The following is a 17,500-nucleotide window of genomic DNA, read 5'->3' as shown; positions in this document are numbered from 1 at the left end:
AAAATCGACTAACTGACTGAAAAAGTCTCCCTTCAATGTGAATTCCAAATAATTATTTTGGAAAATCTTTGGAAGCAAAGGCCAGTGCAAGTTTTCTTGTGAAAATAATGATTTTGTAATTTGGACTGCCTGTGGTTTAGAATTGTGTAAATAAAGAGTGACAAGCCTACGCGACTCCCTAGCGCATCTTTTAGCCATTTTAAATCTTGCTGATTGGAATAGGTATTTTTTTTTAACTAAATTCAGAGTAAATTGGTTTTTAAAGGCCTGCGCTACTCCCAAGTATTTGTGGCGGATTTGGACGATCTGCTGTTCACAGTATAGCTTGAGTTTAAGATGATATATAAATCATTATTGTATAGCAGAGACCCTGGAGGCAATTTCGAGCTAAACAAGGTGTTTATGCCATAATAAATCATGAAAATTTAAGACAAAAAGCATCAGTGTGTTTTGATTTTTTTAAAGGTCTTAGAGGCAATAACTTTCTGTGTAGGGGTAAAAACAGAAACGTCTAACTAGAAACCCTGTCTTTATACAGGAGACCCCTGTGGATGGGTGCGCGGAGTTTGTCCCCCAAGACAAAAAATCCTAGATACGGCCCTGATCAAGTTATCGAATGTGAAAAGAAATGGGGTTCTTATTGTGTTTGATGTGTATTGTGTACAACCTGTATCCCTGAAGCGGTCACTAAGCAATGCCCCAAGGGTGCGGACGCTTAATACAGCGGGTTCGACTGTATTTGATTGTCAGGAAGTTTAATGCTCGTCCCCGTAATAAACACTTGGACTTTTTTAAATAAAGGCTAACATCATCATAATCATCGTTATCACCATTTACTTATTTACTTATTTATTTATCGACAGATGAAAGATCGCCAGAGGTCAGAAAGCGTCGATACACAGCTCGATGTGGTGGTAAAACATACAACCCACGGTTGTCTATCTGCTGTGCTGGTGTCGTCCAATCCAAGCCATCGGCACTCTCTTCCAGATGCTGTGGAACCAAAGCCTACGATAGCCGTTGGCGCATCTGCTGTGGTGGTGTCGTCCAATCCAAGCCATCGGCACTCTCTTCCAGATGCTGTGGAACCAAAGCCTACGATAGCCGTTGGCGTATCTGCTGTGGTGGTGTCGTCCAATCCAAGCCATCGGCACTCTCTTCCAGATGCTGTGGAACCAAAGCCTACGATAGCCGTTGGCGTATCTGCTGTGGTGGTGTCGTCCAATCCAAGCCATCGGCACTCTCTTCCAGATGCTGCGGAACCAAAGCCTACGATAGCCGTTGGCGTATCTGCTGTGGTGGTGTCGTCCAATCCAAGCCATCGGCACTCTCTTCCAGATGCTGTGGAACCAAAGCCTACGATAGCCGTTGGTACAAGTGCTGTCAGGGGCAGGTAAAGTCGCGTTGCTAACCAAATGGAGTCGAAATGCATTGATTTTCCAAAGAGTGAGAAGATCTGAGCACGAGATCACCTATTGCCTCTTACTTGAGTTGTGTCATCACTCTTCAGCTAGCGCGTTTGTATTAGAATAGAATGATACATGTAAGGGTCTTTAATAAATTAAGGGAAATTTTGATCAATAAAATTACAACAAGAGGCAAAATGAATGCTTTGACCTAACAGTATGTTAGGGTGTGTTTTAACTCCCCCTCCCTCCCCTCTCCCACCCATGACTTCGGTAAACACTAACAACCGATCGAACGCATCAGAAATTGACGACTCACACACTGTAGTACTACGAAATATCCGCCTTGATATGTCACCTGGGGTGGGAACTCCCAAAAAAATTCGAGTGTGTGTGTGTGCATGCTTTTTGAAACCCTTAGCCTATTTCCGAGACCACACCCATCTAACCCGCTACGATAAATATGCAATCAGCTTAATCGGTCGAAAGACCGAAATGAAAGCTGAAAACACGTGAGTAGGGGTTTTGAAGGGTACAAATGAATGTTGCGCCACAAGCACTAAGAACTCAAGTGAGAGATCAGTGAATTAACTATACAGTGTATGACCCTCAGTAGGAAATTCATGGGTTCACTTTAGCACTTTACCACATACTGCAAAGGTAATTCTCTTATCTATCCTAGGAGCTGTATAGGCCTTCCAAACCAATTTTGCTCGTGAAAACCATGGCCAATCCCACAGACCAAAATGGTTAAAATCTATACCCTATTTCAGACCAAAGAAATCTGGATGAAGTATAGACTTTTTAAAATGTCCACGAACTTTTGAAACACCCTGTATATTACGTGTGACAGCAGTATTGAAATGGCGAATCCTTCATATATTCTATATCAACCTATCTACCTTATTTACCGAGGTACTATACTAGCAACATGCTTTGTGGTGGTAGCTTCTGCAACAAGATGAAACACTAATACAAACGACCATGGGGTTAATGATCGCGGTTGTGCTGCGAAAAGAAACCTGGGAAAAAGTCGGCCTTGAGGGGGATTCAAACCCATCCCTCGTGCGTTAGTAGTGCAGGCTCCGCCAAATGAGTTATCAAGCCAACCGAGAGCTGGTCATTTTTTTGAGTTTGTACTCGTAATATACCTCGTTGAGGATGGATAGATGGAGTTTCAATATATAAAATATCATTTATGTGAACTGCGGGTGAATGACGTAATAGAAAATAAGGCCGACAAAATTACAGGCCTCGACCCTATGACCCCTCATCCTGTGACATGTAACCATGTAAGATGAATAAACGAAAGTGTAACTGACGTGAATTCCAGCTGCATGAAAGTTGTAAGTCTAATAAATGGACGGCCATCGCAGTTATGAAGTTGAAACAAATTCAGAGCTGACAAGGATTCCGCGAATACTTCCAGGAAGGGGTCGGCTCTCACTGGCCAGTCATTCTTTGAAAAAAGGTTAGAACTGATTTCACTTAGCCGGTATACACAGCTAATTGGAAAACTCAGTCTTGAAAGACTGAAAAAAAGTTAAGTCACCTTAAAAGCTCGGAAAACTGTCGAGCTTTATTCTCCGGAGATTGTTTTTCCGTCTTGGACACCGCCTCCACCCCTTCCAGCTCAGACCAGCTCAAAATCAACAAAGTGCTGCATATTCATTTAAAAAACCCTCACTCGACAGACCAATTTTTCATGTCAATCTCAGTTCACTGACTATTTAGGTTTGTTTGTCTACTCAGCAAATATTTTCTGTTCCATTCCTTTATTATCGTCACGCCGTAATAAGCTATATTTTTTACTTTTCTTGTCACGTTGTAATTAGTTATATTCTTAGCATTTCATGTAGGCTTTTTCGCAAGTTGCTCGGCAACTTTTTGGCAAATTTTGGCCTTTCGAGCAACTTTTGAGCAACTTATGTTTTAGAGCATTTTTTCGGCAACTTATGGCCTTTCGAGCATTTTTTCGGCAACTTTTTTCAATCCGAGAAAATATATCCTTTCTTAGTGACAAAAATCTCTTTTTTTATGGATTTCCACTCTAAAAAAACGAATAAATATCCATGTTAACTCGATAGTCAGGCTCTACTGACTACAAGTGACTAGTGACTACTGTCATCAGTGAGTGCCATGCGTGCAGTGTGTTGTGTTAGTGTGATCAACGGAACTTTGGGTTACCTGTGGCTGTGCATGGTCAGCGGTCTGAAGTCTGAACACGTTTTCAAAACTGATGGCGGCTCGTGTTTGTTCAAATTCAAGCGAAGGTGAAATGGCTTCCATAAACTGGTGTAGAATAAGATAAACAGGTGAAGAGACTAAAACATCATCTCTGTAGGTATAGAAATGTCAGCGAGTAGAAAGGAATATATAAATAAGTAAATAATTCGTATAGATGTGCAAAGATTAACTTTCATCAGTACTGAGTAGAAACTGATTTTTTTGAGTTGATAAAGAGCAACTTTTGAGCAACTTTTTCGTGAAATGAGCAACTTTTGAAAGTTTTTGGGGCAACTTGTGAGAGATATCCGAGCAACTTATGTAAAAGCCTAATTTCATACCTGATGGTTCTACGGAAATTAAAAAAAAAAAGTTGAGTTGATCTTGGGAATCCAAGCAGCATGATATTAAAAGAATGATGGATTTGTGCCGAATTCATGCAAACACCATCCGCCCTACTTTTGGAAAGTTAGTCACGATGAAATAGTTTTTGAGTCCTGTACCTAGCCAGCCGAATGGCGACGTGTTTCCATGCATGTAATAATACAGGGGTAAGAGCATTCCATGTTCAGCTTTGGAAGTGCATTCAGTCTGGTGAGTGAAATGCCCAAATATTTGTTTAACAGGTGAGGAAGATAAATCAGAGCCACAGCAGAGTTTAAAAAAGCTGACTTCAGCCCTAGCTTCGATAGAGCGTATCGAGTGATTGTCGTTAGGCCTGTGGTTGACCTGTATATTGGACAGTCGAGCTACACTATTGGTGAAAACATGGTAACGTGAAAACAACTGCAGCATTAGTCTAATGAGAACCGTTCGTTGCTCTATATATTTGCGGCTTTCCGTATTGCCTTGTTGTAGGGAAAGGTCACATACCACCATATATGTGTTATCAAAATGATCCGCATGGCAATGTTGAAGTGTCGAGCTAGCGACTGGTTTGGAAACTGGTTTGAATTTCGTCTCGCGGAAATTAACGGTCGCTTTGTCTCCTCCTTGTTTCAACAATAGATGTCTTTTTGTGTAAAGAACATAAATAGATAACCTAAGCGGAGCAGTATGAAAACGGACAGTGATTGTAGTAGATCGGTTTAATCGCGATATTTTGTCTCCGTTAATAAAACAACAAGTCAGTTTTGTATCGTGCTCGTACACATTTAAAGTACCAGCCACTGCTCTCTGTGCACAGCCCTCCTAATCTCGTACCCAGATCTCCCACGGTCAGGCGGAGGGGAGATCTGGTAAAGTTCGATTTGAGGCCCGGAATACGGGCCTGCCCATCATCCTTTGTCCACCGTGCTGAATGGCCGCCGGCTCGTAACTGTGATCATTCCTGGTGAGGTTTTCGCTTTCGAGGGTGCTCTTCGGAACGTTCTTCGGTCGAGAGGACAACAAAACTTGAGACTTAGACCAAAACGAAAAAGGCAACAGGAGAGATTGCAATCAACAAGCGCGGTAAATCCCTTTTTTACCAAGATTAGTTCCTACCCTTTGTGACCATCTAGACCATCTTTGTAATGAAAACTGTTCCAAGAACAAATCCATCGTAATTGTGCTTTCTCCACTCAAGATCAACGTGCTTATCGACGATCAATTAAAAAGACTTAAGTCAACCGGAGTAAGCTGTACCAGTTTTCGCTTTAGATGGTAACTGTATTGAAAATACTGTAATTTACAGGCAGGGAAATGTCACATAATTTTTGTGCACCCCAAGGTAAAGGTAGCAACAGACAGTGCAGAGAGGTTTTGTTGTCGAAGCTTTATCAGAAAAATTTTGTGGTCGTTGTTGTAGATGAGGCACAATAGAGTTACTGATTGGCATCTTGGTGTTAAATTTCGCATTGGAAAGTCAAATGGTTCATGTCATATTTTCTTTTGCAAAGTTTCAGAAATTGTGGTCTACCAGTAATACGTAAAAATTATTTCTTCTCTTTGTAGTCTTTCAGCTGATTTGGTCACACAAATTCTCCTTCTTCCATAAGTTAATGCTTTAAATTTCCAAACCAAATGGATTGTGTAAATGCGGCAGGTTTCTTTTACAGGCCAAAGGACACAACTCAAGGTCACTGTAATAATATAATTTTATATGAACCAGCTAAACAGGGCCTCCTCCTACCTACAACAACTGTCCACTCCTATAACACCAGAAATTCTGCCAAGCTTAACTTCCACCGACCACAAGTTAACTAACATAGGCAAATTTACTTTTCAGTACTCTGCTTCTGTCATATGGGAAACTGTCCCCATGGCATTGAAAAAAACAAAAACTTTTGACAGGTGTAAGAAACTTAATAAGGCCCACCTGATCTCTTGTCAATCAAATAATATATGTTCTGTTTAATGATCAAATATAATAGTATGTAACTATCTAATAATAATAATAGAGTTAAAAATAATAATAATAATAATAATAATAATAATAATAATAATAATAATAATAATAATAATAATGTCTGCTTATATTTTGATCTTTGTTGTTGCTGCTGTTGCTGCTGATGATGTGTTGTCCTTTTCCTTTCTTTTTGTTTGTTGTTGTTTGTTTGTTTGTATGTTGTTTTTTTGCTTTTTTTGTTTTTATTTATTTATTGTTTTGTTCTTCTTTTATTAAGCTTGTCCTGTTTAGATTTCTTGCTCGGTTCAGTATATCTCGAACATACCTTAATTTACACAAATGTAATTCTCTCTTGTACATCCTAGGCTCTACAAACATTTCCTACATTTTCTAATATCTCAATAAAGCTCAGTGTCATTTCTTTGTTTACTTAAAAATAGGTGGTGGTCAGCTAGAAAGCCTTTGCTACTTTGACCACCACACACATTTTATAATTTGTACTGTATTTATTTTTATCTTGTAATCATTTGTTGTAATACTTTTCTTTCTATGTTAATGTTGTGTAAATAGTGTGAAATAAATGAACCATGACCCATCCTAGCCCTAACACCATGCTACTGTCTTGGTTATATACCAGCAAACCAGAAAGACCTGTCCGTGTAAATGGTAGGCGCCCAATTATGTCCAACATTAAAGTACCGAGTACACCCTTGCTGTTTTAAAGGGTTTTTTTTTTCTCAAAAATGGAAGTTTGAATTTCTTTTGGGAAATGGAGGTACCACATCTGGATTTGGGATCTGAAGAATGTTTGGTTACTTGCAACATGTGAGCAAACAGAGCAAGTCCCTATGAGTTTCCCATTAGAGTTTTATTTGGTAGTGATGAGCTTTCCATTTCAGTGGTTCTTGATTCACCTTTATCACATAACACTTGAAACATTTTCACCTGAAATTTATGTTAAGTTTAGGGGACATGCCCCCTCGACTGCTTCTTTGATGACAAGTTAATAAAGGTTATAATTTTACACATAGGAGTCCACAGACTCGAAAATTAGAACCACATAATACACAAGTCTAATAATATTTGACTCTTGATATGAAGAACAAAGGTCATTATCTGCATTTGATTTGCAAGGCACAATGAGCTGCTTAAATAATCATTGTTGTACTGAGCATTGCATTATTTGTACATGCATAGAGGATGATACACTAAGAATAATACAAGGTTCTTTATGTCCAAAGCAGCTATCTTGGTGCTTGGACACTCACCTCTGATGGGATCCTTGATTTCAGCAAAAAAAAATAATAACAATAATAATAGGAGGGTGTGAAGGTCATTTGGGCTCATAAAAGTAGCAAATGGCAGATAAATAGAAAACAAATAAAAAAAAATATTTCCACTATTAGTTTTCCTGTGCATGTCTGTGTGTTCTAATGAACTGTCACCCATTTCTGCAGCAAAACAACAGCTTTCACAGTAAGCTGATCTTCAGTAACCATGAATTCCTAAGTATTCCTTAACCATGGCCTTCCATAGCCAGGAAACAACATTTAATCAAACTGTCAGACACAAACCCACTGCAGAGAAGTGGTGGGGAAAAGAAACTTTGAAAACAGTGTCTGTCTTGGATGAAAATTCCTTGTTGATGCCAATTCCTTGAGCAAAAAAAATTTTCTTGTATTGATATTTGCACCCATGTAAGGTCCTAAGTTAAACTTTTCTTAATATTAAGACCAGCAACACAAAATTATGTTCAAGGACTTTTCACACAAGTACTCAAAAAATATCAGAACAGTGAACCTTGAACCTTTAAGCCCCAGTAGTGATCAGTATCAAAATTTCTCCTAATATTTATCAATACACAATCAAGGAGAGGTCATGAGATCACCAGTGGTGAAATTTCTTGATATTTCAACAGCCTCCCTATATTATGCTACTATGAAAAATGGACATGTAGAGACCAGTAAGGAGAAACTGTATGTTAACACTGAGGCTTAAAGGTTAAAAGCTAATAAATACAGAGCCATATTGTTGGTGATTATCGCAGCTTCTTTTATGCTTCGTCCTTCCACCACCCCATGCGTCAAAAAGGGCTTAGTTACTTGAGAATCCCTTTTTATTCAGCCTTCTCATTATCCATTTTCTGGTAATTATATTGTCTTATTCTAATGGAAAGAATAACAACATCCCAGTGAATGACTACAGTTTTTTCTTAATTAATTGCATCTTTGTTCAGGGGACACAACTTCAGAGTACAGCAAACGAGGAACACTTTCCTCAGTATTCCCTACAGCGAAGATTGTTGTCATGACAACAACAGCAACAGAAAAACAACCAAACTACAATCATACAAAGTTTGAATATGAAAGATTTATGGAGTACTACAAAGGCCCTCCTATCTTAACACAAAGTAATGTTGACCAGTTTGATTAAATATTTTCGCCCATAGCAGATGAACTTATCACCACCAATGTCAAAAATTAAGCCTGTCAGCCTATTATTTACTCATCATTAGTACTATGTGGATTTGGGGGTGCCTTTTTGGGTGGAAAGCTTGGGGATCACCAGTTCTACCTTACTCCCCAAATTCCTCAAAATGCACTTTTGGCTCAGTCTCATTCTCTACAGACTGACAATGAATATTATTTGCCACAATCTTTGGGAATGGGGTTTGATTCTCATTGTGTTGGAAGGATAATAATTTATTCATTTTGGTCTTCCGCAAACTATGGAAAGTTTTTTCCAAGAAAGTGGAAGAGATGGGAAGCCTGCTACATCAAAACTTTACTTTAACAACAATCATATTGGTGCAAATATTGAAGAAATGCAACCCACCATGACAGATTAGTGTAAATACCCCAGAAATCTGTGCAGGGGAAAATTTTTGCTTATAACCACTTTGGTTTTGGCTTTTGTGTGAGAAATGCAGCTGTTGTGATATCTGTTGTCCGAAATGACTGTCATTGCTCTTAATTATGTGTTGAGCTGTGTCCAGCTGTCTTAGCCCTTGAAGATATTCACATCACTGATAGGAACTTTAGGAACTTGCTTCTCCCTAGAAATCAGGTGGAAGAAATTAAGGCAGAGTTAACAAGAAATAAAGGAGAAACTGAGGCCAGTGATAACTATTTGTATCAGAGAATGTGCTAAGGATTAACAATGGAAGTAGTAAATGAAGTGTGTTTAGTACTTCAAGGACTCCATACTAATGATAAAATAATGGAGAAATTCCCCCATCTTGAAGAAAAGAACAATGGCAAAAAGATTCTAAACACTATAAGTGATGTCAAATCTAAAGAGGCATGTCCTCCTTTTAAAACTACTTCTTTTCTAAAGCCTATCACAAGCATAGACCTGCAAAACATTAGGTGGTGCAGACATGTAAACCAATGTCCCCATTTTTATTTTAGAGGAAGGCTAGTTTCATATTTTGGATCCAAATTTTTTTAAACTCAGCAGGTGGGAGAGAGGGGATAAAATTAAACTAACTACACTTACATAAAGAGCCCTAATCGGTTCAGACAAGGTGTTCTCTGTTGTAGTACGGGTTTCATTACTATTATTTTGGCGGTCATAAGTCGGACATTTTTCATTTCTCTTAGCTGAGGGGTGGGAGGGATATTGATCTCACCAGAATAATAATATTGTGTGGACACTCTATCAATTTCTCAAAAGTCCTATGAGAGATGTTGTATGGATCTTGAAGGAATAAGCACACTGGTCTGAAAGGACTAATATTATATTATGAAGTCTCTTACTCAAAGTCCAGTTCAATTTATAGAAGGAAAATAGTCTTTTAGCAGAAGACAAAAACTGAAAATATGCTAGCAAATGCGGCGCGCGTGTTCAGGAACTCAAGGTAAAGTATTTTGGGGAAATTAATTTGCGTTTACTAAATAAATAATCATTTAAAAAAAATCATTTTTTGTCAAGAAATACCAAAAAAAAAATATATGACCTACCTCCATTTTATCCCCAAAAGTAAGCAAGCTTATATCCATCGTGTTGGAAACTTGTGTAATTTGGCAAGGCCGTTTGAACGTTACTGCAAACTCTTTTCGGCTAAAGTCGCTGTTGTCTTCCGAAAAAACAATTTCTCACTGTTCTCTCCCCACACAAAGGGCATGTATGTATTAAAACGTCGCATGACAATCTTAATCGGAGCGACAACTTTTCCGTGTTTTTGTTTCTTCCCCGAACTGAGCGAAAAACCAAACACAGAAGGAAAGAGCCAATCACAGAGCAGATTAGAATGAGGCATTCTTAATTCTGGTAACCAACCAGAAATGGCGTTATATCGAACTTTACCAGATCTCACATTTCGACATTCCCGAACCGACGACTGAGATCGGGGTACGAGATTACAGCCGTCCGCTATCCTCTGGAAAAGAGAGGGCAGTGGCTGTGCACGGTTTACAACTACTGTCTTTTTAATTGGAAATCGAAGTCGGAGATGAAGCCCATGCACAAAAACACCCCAGGCAACCTAAACCAGACCTCAATAGGCTGGATTGAGTAGGATCGTCTGAATGTGTGACGGTTTCACGTCAGCAAGTAGCCATAAAATGTACGAGCGGTTTCTCTTTATTCTACGAAAGCAAAAGGATAAAGTCATTGTTCAAGAAGAGATGGTAATATGAAAGGCCGGTCCCATGCCATTTCTGCGGTTGTCTCCATTACTCGCTCATCACTGATCCGCGCGTGTAAGGTATAGAGGATGACTTTGCCCGACTACGAAGAAGCTGTGAAAAGTCTAACATGCTGAGCTTTTATGAGAGATAAAAAAATCCCGCTAGCAAGGAAAGAAAGTAAAGGAAAGGAAAGAAAGTAAAGGGATTAAACAACGAAGATGCCTTGGAAATATTGTGAGGAAATTTAATCACAGACTGAACGCGTCCCCTACCTACGGATTAATGTTAAAGAAATGTGATGTTTGATGATCGGGCTAAAGGAAAAGCTTGAGAATCCTTCTGACCCTTCCAAAATCAACGAAGCCATAGTAGCTATGGCTTATGTCCTTGTCAGGCTGTGCGAGAAAATTGTACGCAGCTAAGAGAGTACAAAGGCCTGTTTAAAGGGTTTCAATATTTGGCCAACATTCGTTAAACAAGACGGATGTTCGGCAAATGTTAGATGAACGAATTGTTCCGAAACGGTTTCAACGCCATTCAACATTTTCAAGAACAAAGAAAATGGTGAATCGATGTTGAATGAAAGTTTAAACCAGTTTTAATTTGGCATCACGCTTTCAACAGGCTTTCGACATTTTTTTACGCTTTCAACGTTGTTGAACGACCTGTTCAAACGCACCCGACATTTGCTTCAATAACTATGTTGAACGCATGTTGAAGCAAATGTTGAAGCCGTTTAAAGGGACCTAAACGATCTGGTCAGAAAGAGAGGATATACTGCCAAACCAAGATGCGAGAGCCAGACCCATTCCAACATTGGCGCAAATGCAATTCACGCTTTAAGATAAGAGGTATTTTACTGTATTGGAGAATGACTACAATCACGTCCATTTCCCCACTCTTGCAGATAAGATAGTGAAATTAGGAATCATTATTATCTTAGTGCAGTGGATTCTATTAATGGTAGACTCGAGACGATATAGGATGAGATTTGGGCGCTGGATCTTGAACCGCTTTGAGGTCATTATTGATTGCGTCAAAAATTGGTGTTCCGACTCGTTTTCATATCTGGTTGGCATGATCATCCGCTGCAAACGTGGATCGGCTGCTGTTACTTCCATGGATATCTCGCCGGTTGCCAGCCATAGACACAAGCAATGGACAGTTGACAACCAAGTGGCAACTAAGCCGGACAATGACTCCTGGAAACTCGTCCCTCTTAACCATCTAGAGAGTTGGAAATTGGAGTGGCCATCGGCTATATCCTGACAATGGTCAAGCACGTGATAAATATATAACATCACCAAGCTTGGACCTAGTGAGATATGTTGCAGGGCACACAGAAAAAACGGTCTTGCAATACAAGCCTGCATTTGACAAATGTTTTTCTTCTCGTATGTACGACAAAACTCGTCAAGTTTTTCCCTAACAAGTTTCCCCCGTTCAAAAATTGCTGTTTTAGTTTTGAACAACTTCAGTGTCAATTTGTTCACCCTTTACCTCAACAACTCAAAATGACCTGTTAACCCCTCATATCAAAGAACAAGTTTCCTTACCTTGTCCCTATACTTTTCTTATAAAAGTACTGAGAGAAGTTATTTTAAGTCAAGGTCCCAAAAATTGCTTCCCTTAATTACTGTAATTTTGATCTCTATTAAACGGCCAGCTCTATTAAGCGGTCGCGGTCACCCTTTATTAAGTCATAACGAGCTGTTTCTGTTGTATTGGCCTGTTTTAAACGGTCACTTTGGAAGACGAAATCACTCAAACAATAGCAACGAATAGCCTGCCAGGTAATTGAATTTCTAAAGACCTGTAATACTGACTGCAGGATCTTGGCATAATGTTTTATTAGTCTACTTTTATACTATGTTGCGGCCTTTGTCATACCATTTTATCGTTGCAGTTTCTTAATCAAGGACGTTAGATTTTGAACGTTTTTGTACATGAACTGTACATTAACAGGGCCGTAGAAAGCGGGGGGGGGGGGGGGGACTGGCAGAGGGGGCAGCTGCTGCCGCCAGGAAAGCTAAATTTTTTCTAACATAGTGTTTGAGTTTGCTGAGCTATTTCTTGTAGCTATATTGGTCCAAAATGACAAGAAAATCGACTAACTGACTGAAAAAGTCTCCCTTCAATGTGAATTCCAAATAATTGTTGAGAAAATCTTTGGAGGCAAAGGCCAGTACAAGTTTTTCTTCTGAAAATAATGATTTTGTAATTTGGGCTGTCTGGTGTTTAGAATTGTGTAAATAAAGAGTGACAAGCCTACGCGACTCCCTAGCGCATTGTTTTAGCCTTTTAAATCTAGCTGACACGAGTTGGTATTTTTCAGAGCGAAATTCAGAGTAAATTGGTTTTAAAAGGCCTGCACTACTCCAATGTATTTGTAGCGGATTTGGACGATCTGCTGTTAACAGTAAAGCTTGTGTTTAAGATTATATGTAAGTCATCATTGTATAGCAGAGACCTTGGAGGCAATTTCGAACTAAACAAGGTGTTTTTACCATAATAAATCATGAAAATTTAAGACGAAAAGCATCAGTATGTTTTGATTTCTTTAAAGGTCCTAGAGGCAATAACTTTCTGTGTAGGGGTACAAAGAAAAACGTCCAACTAGAAACCCTGTCTGTATACAGGGGACCCCTGTGGATGGGTGTGCGGAGTTTGCCCCCCAAGACAAAAAAATCCTAGGTACGGCCCTGATCAAGTTACCGAATGTGAAAAGAAATTGCGTTTTTATTGTGTTTGATGTGTATTGTGAGCAACCTGTATCTCTGAAGTGGTCACTTAGCATGCAACGCCCCAAAGGTGCGGACGCTTGATACAGCGGCTTCGACTTTATTTAATTGTGGGAAGTTTAATGATCGTCCCCGTAATATAAACTTTGACTTTTTCAAAAAATAGGCTACCATCATCATCATCATCATCATCATCATCATCATCATCATCGTTATCATCATTTACTTATTTACTTATTTATTTATCGACAGATGAAAAATCGCCAGGAGTCAGAAATCCCCGATACACAGTTCAATGTGGTGGTAAAGCATACAACCCAATGTTTTCCATCTGCTGTGCTGGTGTCCTACAGTCCAGGGCATCACGCTCTCCCAGTTGCTGTGGAACCAAAGCCTACAGTAGCGTTTGGGATATCTCCTGTGCTGGTGTCTTACAATCCAGGCCATCACGCTCTCCCAGTTGCTGTGGAACCAAAGCCTACAGTAGCTTTTGGTACAAGTGCTGTCAGGGGCAGGTAAAGTCACGTTGCTGACCAAATGGAGTCTAAACGCATTGCTTTTCCAAAGAGTGAGAAGATCTGAGCACGAGATCACCTATTGCCTCTTACTTCAGTTGTGACGTAATTCTTCAGATAGCGCATTTGTATTAGAATAAAATGATACATGTAAGGGTCTTTAATAAATTAAGGAAATTAATGTTTGATCAGTAAAATTACAAACAAGAGGCAAAATGAGTGCTTTGGCCCCACAGTATATTAGAGTGTGCTTTAACTCCCCCCTCCCTTCCCTCCCCTCCCCCACCCATGACTTCGGTAAACACTAACTACCGACCGAACGCAGCAGAAATAGACGACTCACACACTGCAGTACTACGAAATATCCGCCTTGATATGCTGTCTGGAATGGGAAATCCCAGAAAAATTTGGTTGGGTTTGTGTGTGCGCTTCTTGAAACCGTGACCCTATTTCAGACCAGACGCATGTTAAACCGCTTCAATAAATATGCAATAAGTTAAACTGGTAGAAAGACCGACATGAAGGCTGAAAACATGTCAGTAGGGGTTCTGTAGGGTACAAATGAATGTTGTGCCACAAGCACTAAGGACTCAAATGAGAGATCAGAGAGTTAACTCTGTAGTGTATGTTAAAGCGTTTAAGTGAACCTATGAATTTCCGATCCTTACTAGGGCTGACGCTCAGTGGGAAATTCATGGGTTCGCTTAACTTTAGCACACTGGATAGATAATTCTCTTATCATGCCACATCTGTGCATGAAACAAATCCTGTGATAGGCTATAAGAGGTAAAAATACAGTAAATGTGTTAAATCACGGAATCGCATGAATGCATTATAACACCTAGCTGGGGTATCCCCTTTGTCATGTTAGTGAAGAAAAAATTAAGGAAAGAAATTGTAGAGACAATAATCACGTACTGACTGTAAGGTATCAATGAGATGTGACAGCTGATTGGCCGCTCTAGTGGCGGACCAGCATCTCGCTTTTGCTCAAAGAAAACAGGTGAGAAGGTACGAATTGCACAACAATGTCACTCTGTCTCTTCCTATCTCTCCCCCACATTCATTTTGTTATTCATTTTGTAAGGAAATCTGGATCCTCCATTGTTAGTCTGCAGCTCACATACAGTAGTGGTGTTTTCATGCTGGTAGATATGTGAATCGCAACCTTGGGGCATTTTCATGATCATGAGGGACACCACGATTTCTATCGTTCTTTAGTTTTAGATAGAGTCCGATTGCAGAAAAAAATCTCACAGTTAACTAAATTAGGATGTTCAAGCAAATGCATCACATGTGGTCAAGAAAATACGTTCTCTATATTCAACAATCAAGTTCCACCACGCAAATCGAGCTCCACTAACCGGACTCTTCGAATAATGCACAAAACGAGTACGAAGGTGTTGTGATATCCGTACAGTTAGTTATTTTGCAGGCCCGACAAAATGCTAACAACGAGTGAAAACATTAAGCGATACTGCACGCCAAATTATCTATAATAATCCAGTCAACGTAGTGTCCAGTGTCGAGAAGAGCTGGGCAGGCTATGGATTTATGATACACTCAAACACAGGTTAAATCCCCGAAGGAAAATGAACGGGAAAAGCGTAGAAGAAAAATGCGATGTTTCAATTTCCTTTCACATGTGATGCAAATGAGGTAATCACGGTATATTACGTCTTGTACCTCAGGAAAGGAACCAATGAGGTGGTTGAAACTGTAATATTCTATGATGAGTACATTATAGTCATTTAAGGCTCCCATCCAAATTTATACCTGTTTTGGCTTTGCGTCCTATCCACACTGCAGAAAACGATCGAGGACGCTGATCGTTTTCGTTGAACTGAAACACATACAGCGGAAAGCACTTTGTCAAACTCATTCATAATTCTTGGAGAGAAAACAAGGGAAATTACCACCGTGAAGGAGGTTGCGAAATGTAATTAACATAAAATTTGGTGAACTTTTACTTGGAATTTCTCCAAGAATTATCAATGATTTGAGAAGCTAAACCGTACACTCGAAGAAAAAACCTCGACTGCGCCTCGTTCCTCGAAGGCTGGAAATCGGATGAAACACGTACGCTACCTCGTGCTTGAGTGGTGTCATCTGAAAAATGGAACACTTTATCGATGTCACTGAAAAGCAAAACCGGGGCCTTTCCAAAACGTTGACGTCATTTAGATCACAAACAACGCATCTGTTTGCTGTCAGTTCAAATGGCTGTTGTAATATTTCCTTACATCGTTGCTGTAAAAAAGAGTCTGGAACGCGAAGTTGCTTATGCGTTTTCGGTAAAACGAAAACGGGGCGTTTCGAAAAAGCACTATGCAGAGTGATTCGATCTTATGTTTTTTTTAGTTGTTAGTTTATTTCCTCTTGTCGACTTATATATATATAAAAAAAAAACTTTTAAGGGTCAGTTACCGAATATTGAAATGATATAAGGAGCGCCAGGCTCCACGTTATGTAGGGTACGCCAAACTGAACTTTGTATTGTGTTTCAAGAGGCTAGTAGTGTTCAAGCACTCGCCTGGCTTTGAGCGGGAGGAACCAAGACTCTAAGAAGACTCTGATCACATTTTCAGGTTTCTCTTTCCTTGACAACTAACAACTCACAATCTTCAACTAACTCTGACAACTGAGGACTGAAACTAACACACAAGCACAAGCTCGAATGTTCACGATTAAATAATTAAATACGCTAATTTGTAGATATGTTTGGGTTAACTGAACGTGGGAACTTACAGAATCCTGTTTACCACTCAACTAAGAAAACCCAAATAAACCTACACGACCACACATTAAAATAACAAGTATCCAATGAAAATCTTGGAAAGTACCACAATTCAAAAACAACACATTAAGAGGACCAGAATCAACACGATGGTCCAAGCCAAGGTCAGCAAGAATTACCAAGCATGCCTATCTCGAGAGCTATTTTTAACATACCAAAATAAACAACTAGACGGCAACACTTACTGTAATAAACGGATATCGAATCTTGTAGTGTTTTCTTAAACGTTTTAATCGTCGATAACGTACTGGTACAAATCGTTTCACCTCTATCGCATTCTCGCATACAACTGTCGTCGAATTTTAACTCGTAAATCGTATCCTAACTCATCGAATCGAAATCGTCTCACAAATCGTGTCAACCACGTTCTCTTGTGTACATGCTTTTCAATTGGTCACGTAATGAGGTCGTCACGGCATAAAAAGACACTGTCAAAAATGTCGACAATACGATTCTCACACTTATAAACTACTAAACATTCGCGAAGGATAACCTAGACCTTGAATCATAAGATTAACATGACGGTCACAAGTTCTTACGTCATGCAACTAAAATAACTCAACTCTCTAAGATACTTCATAACAAAAGCGCTCAGGTGATGTTTTCATTTCCGATCATCATCTTTTCCTAATCAAATCATTGTTTCACTTCAAAATTGAAAAAATTGAAAATCATAGCTCAAAGAGAAATACGCAAAATGGATTGCAAGAAAGTAAGGGAATTTCAGAATTGCGATAAACCAGTTTCTCTACAACCTTGCGAGAGATTTGGACACACCCGCAACATCTCAAACCACAACCTCGTTCCCAGGATGAAGAGGAGAGACCCTTGGAACGAGGTAGATCCAACCTCAAT

The 17,500-nt window shown here is 39.4% G+C and overlaps 3 protein-coding genes and 1 long non-coding RNA gene across 4 annotated transcripts in view; 3 read left to right on the top strand and 1 right to left on the bottom strand.

Moving 5' to 3' along the window:
* LOC146466798 (uncharacterized) overlaps positions 1-1,608 on the top strand; it is a 6,186-nt gene extending 4,578 nt beyond the window's left edge. Inside the window, exon 2 of the mRNA XM_085126475.1 lies at positions 864-1,608. Coding sequence (XP_084982601.1) covers positions 864-1,397 — 534 coding nt within the window. The 3' untranslated portion in view covers positions 1,398-1,608. The remainder of the gene's footprint in view (positions 1-863) is intronic.
* Positions 1,609-8,311: 6,703 nt separating this feature from the next.
* On the bottom strand, positions 8,312-10,320 carry LOC146466797 (uncharacterized). The gene is made up of 2 exons (XR_014867907.1): positions 9,924-10,320; positions 8,312-9,016 (listed from the first exon to the last, which is right to left on the bottom strand). It is a non-coding gene; the product is annotated as an uncharacterized LOC146466797 (long non-coding RNA).
* A 3,235-nt stretch (positions 10,321-13,555) lies between these two features.
* The window catches only part of LOC146466795 (uncharacterized), a 13,418-nt gene continuing 9,473 nt past the window's right edge, over positions 13,556-17,500 (top strand). The window contains exon 1 of the mRNA XM_085126474.1: positions 13,556-13,826. Coding sequence (XP_084982600.1) covers positions 13,586-13,826 — 241 coding nt within the window. The 5' untranslated portion in view covers positions 13,556-13,585. The remainder of the gene's footprint in view (positions 13,827-17,500) is intronic.
* LOC146466794 (uncharacterized) overlaps positions 16,559-17,500 on the top strand; it is a 17,020-nt gene continuing 16,078 nt past the window's right edge. Inside the window, exon 1 of the mRNA XM_085126477.1 lies at positions 16,559-17,500. This exon is cut by the window's right edge and continues 399 nt beyond it. The gene's annotated coding sequence lies outside the window, so the exon portion shown is untranslated.

Source organism: Pavona decussata, unplaced genomic scaffold, assembly GCF_977016875.1.
Source record: "Pavona decussata unplaced genomic scaffold, jaPavDecu1.1 SCAFFOLD_140, whole genome shotgun sequence".
NCBI lineage: Eukaryota > Metazoa > Cnidaria > Anthozoa > Scleractinia > Agariciidae > Pavona > Pavona decussata.
This window is presented reverse-complemented; position numbering and strand designations above follow the sequence as displayed.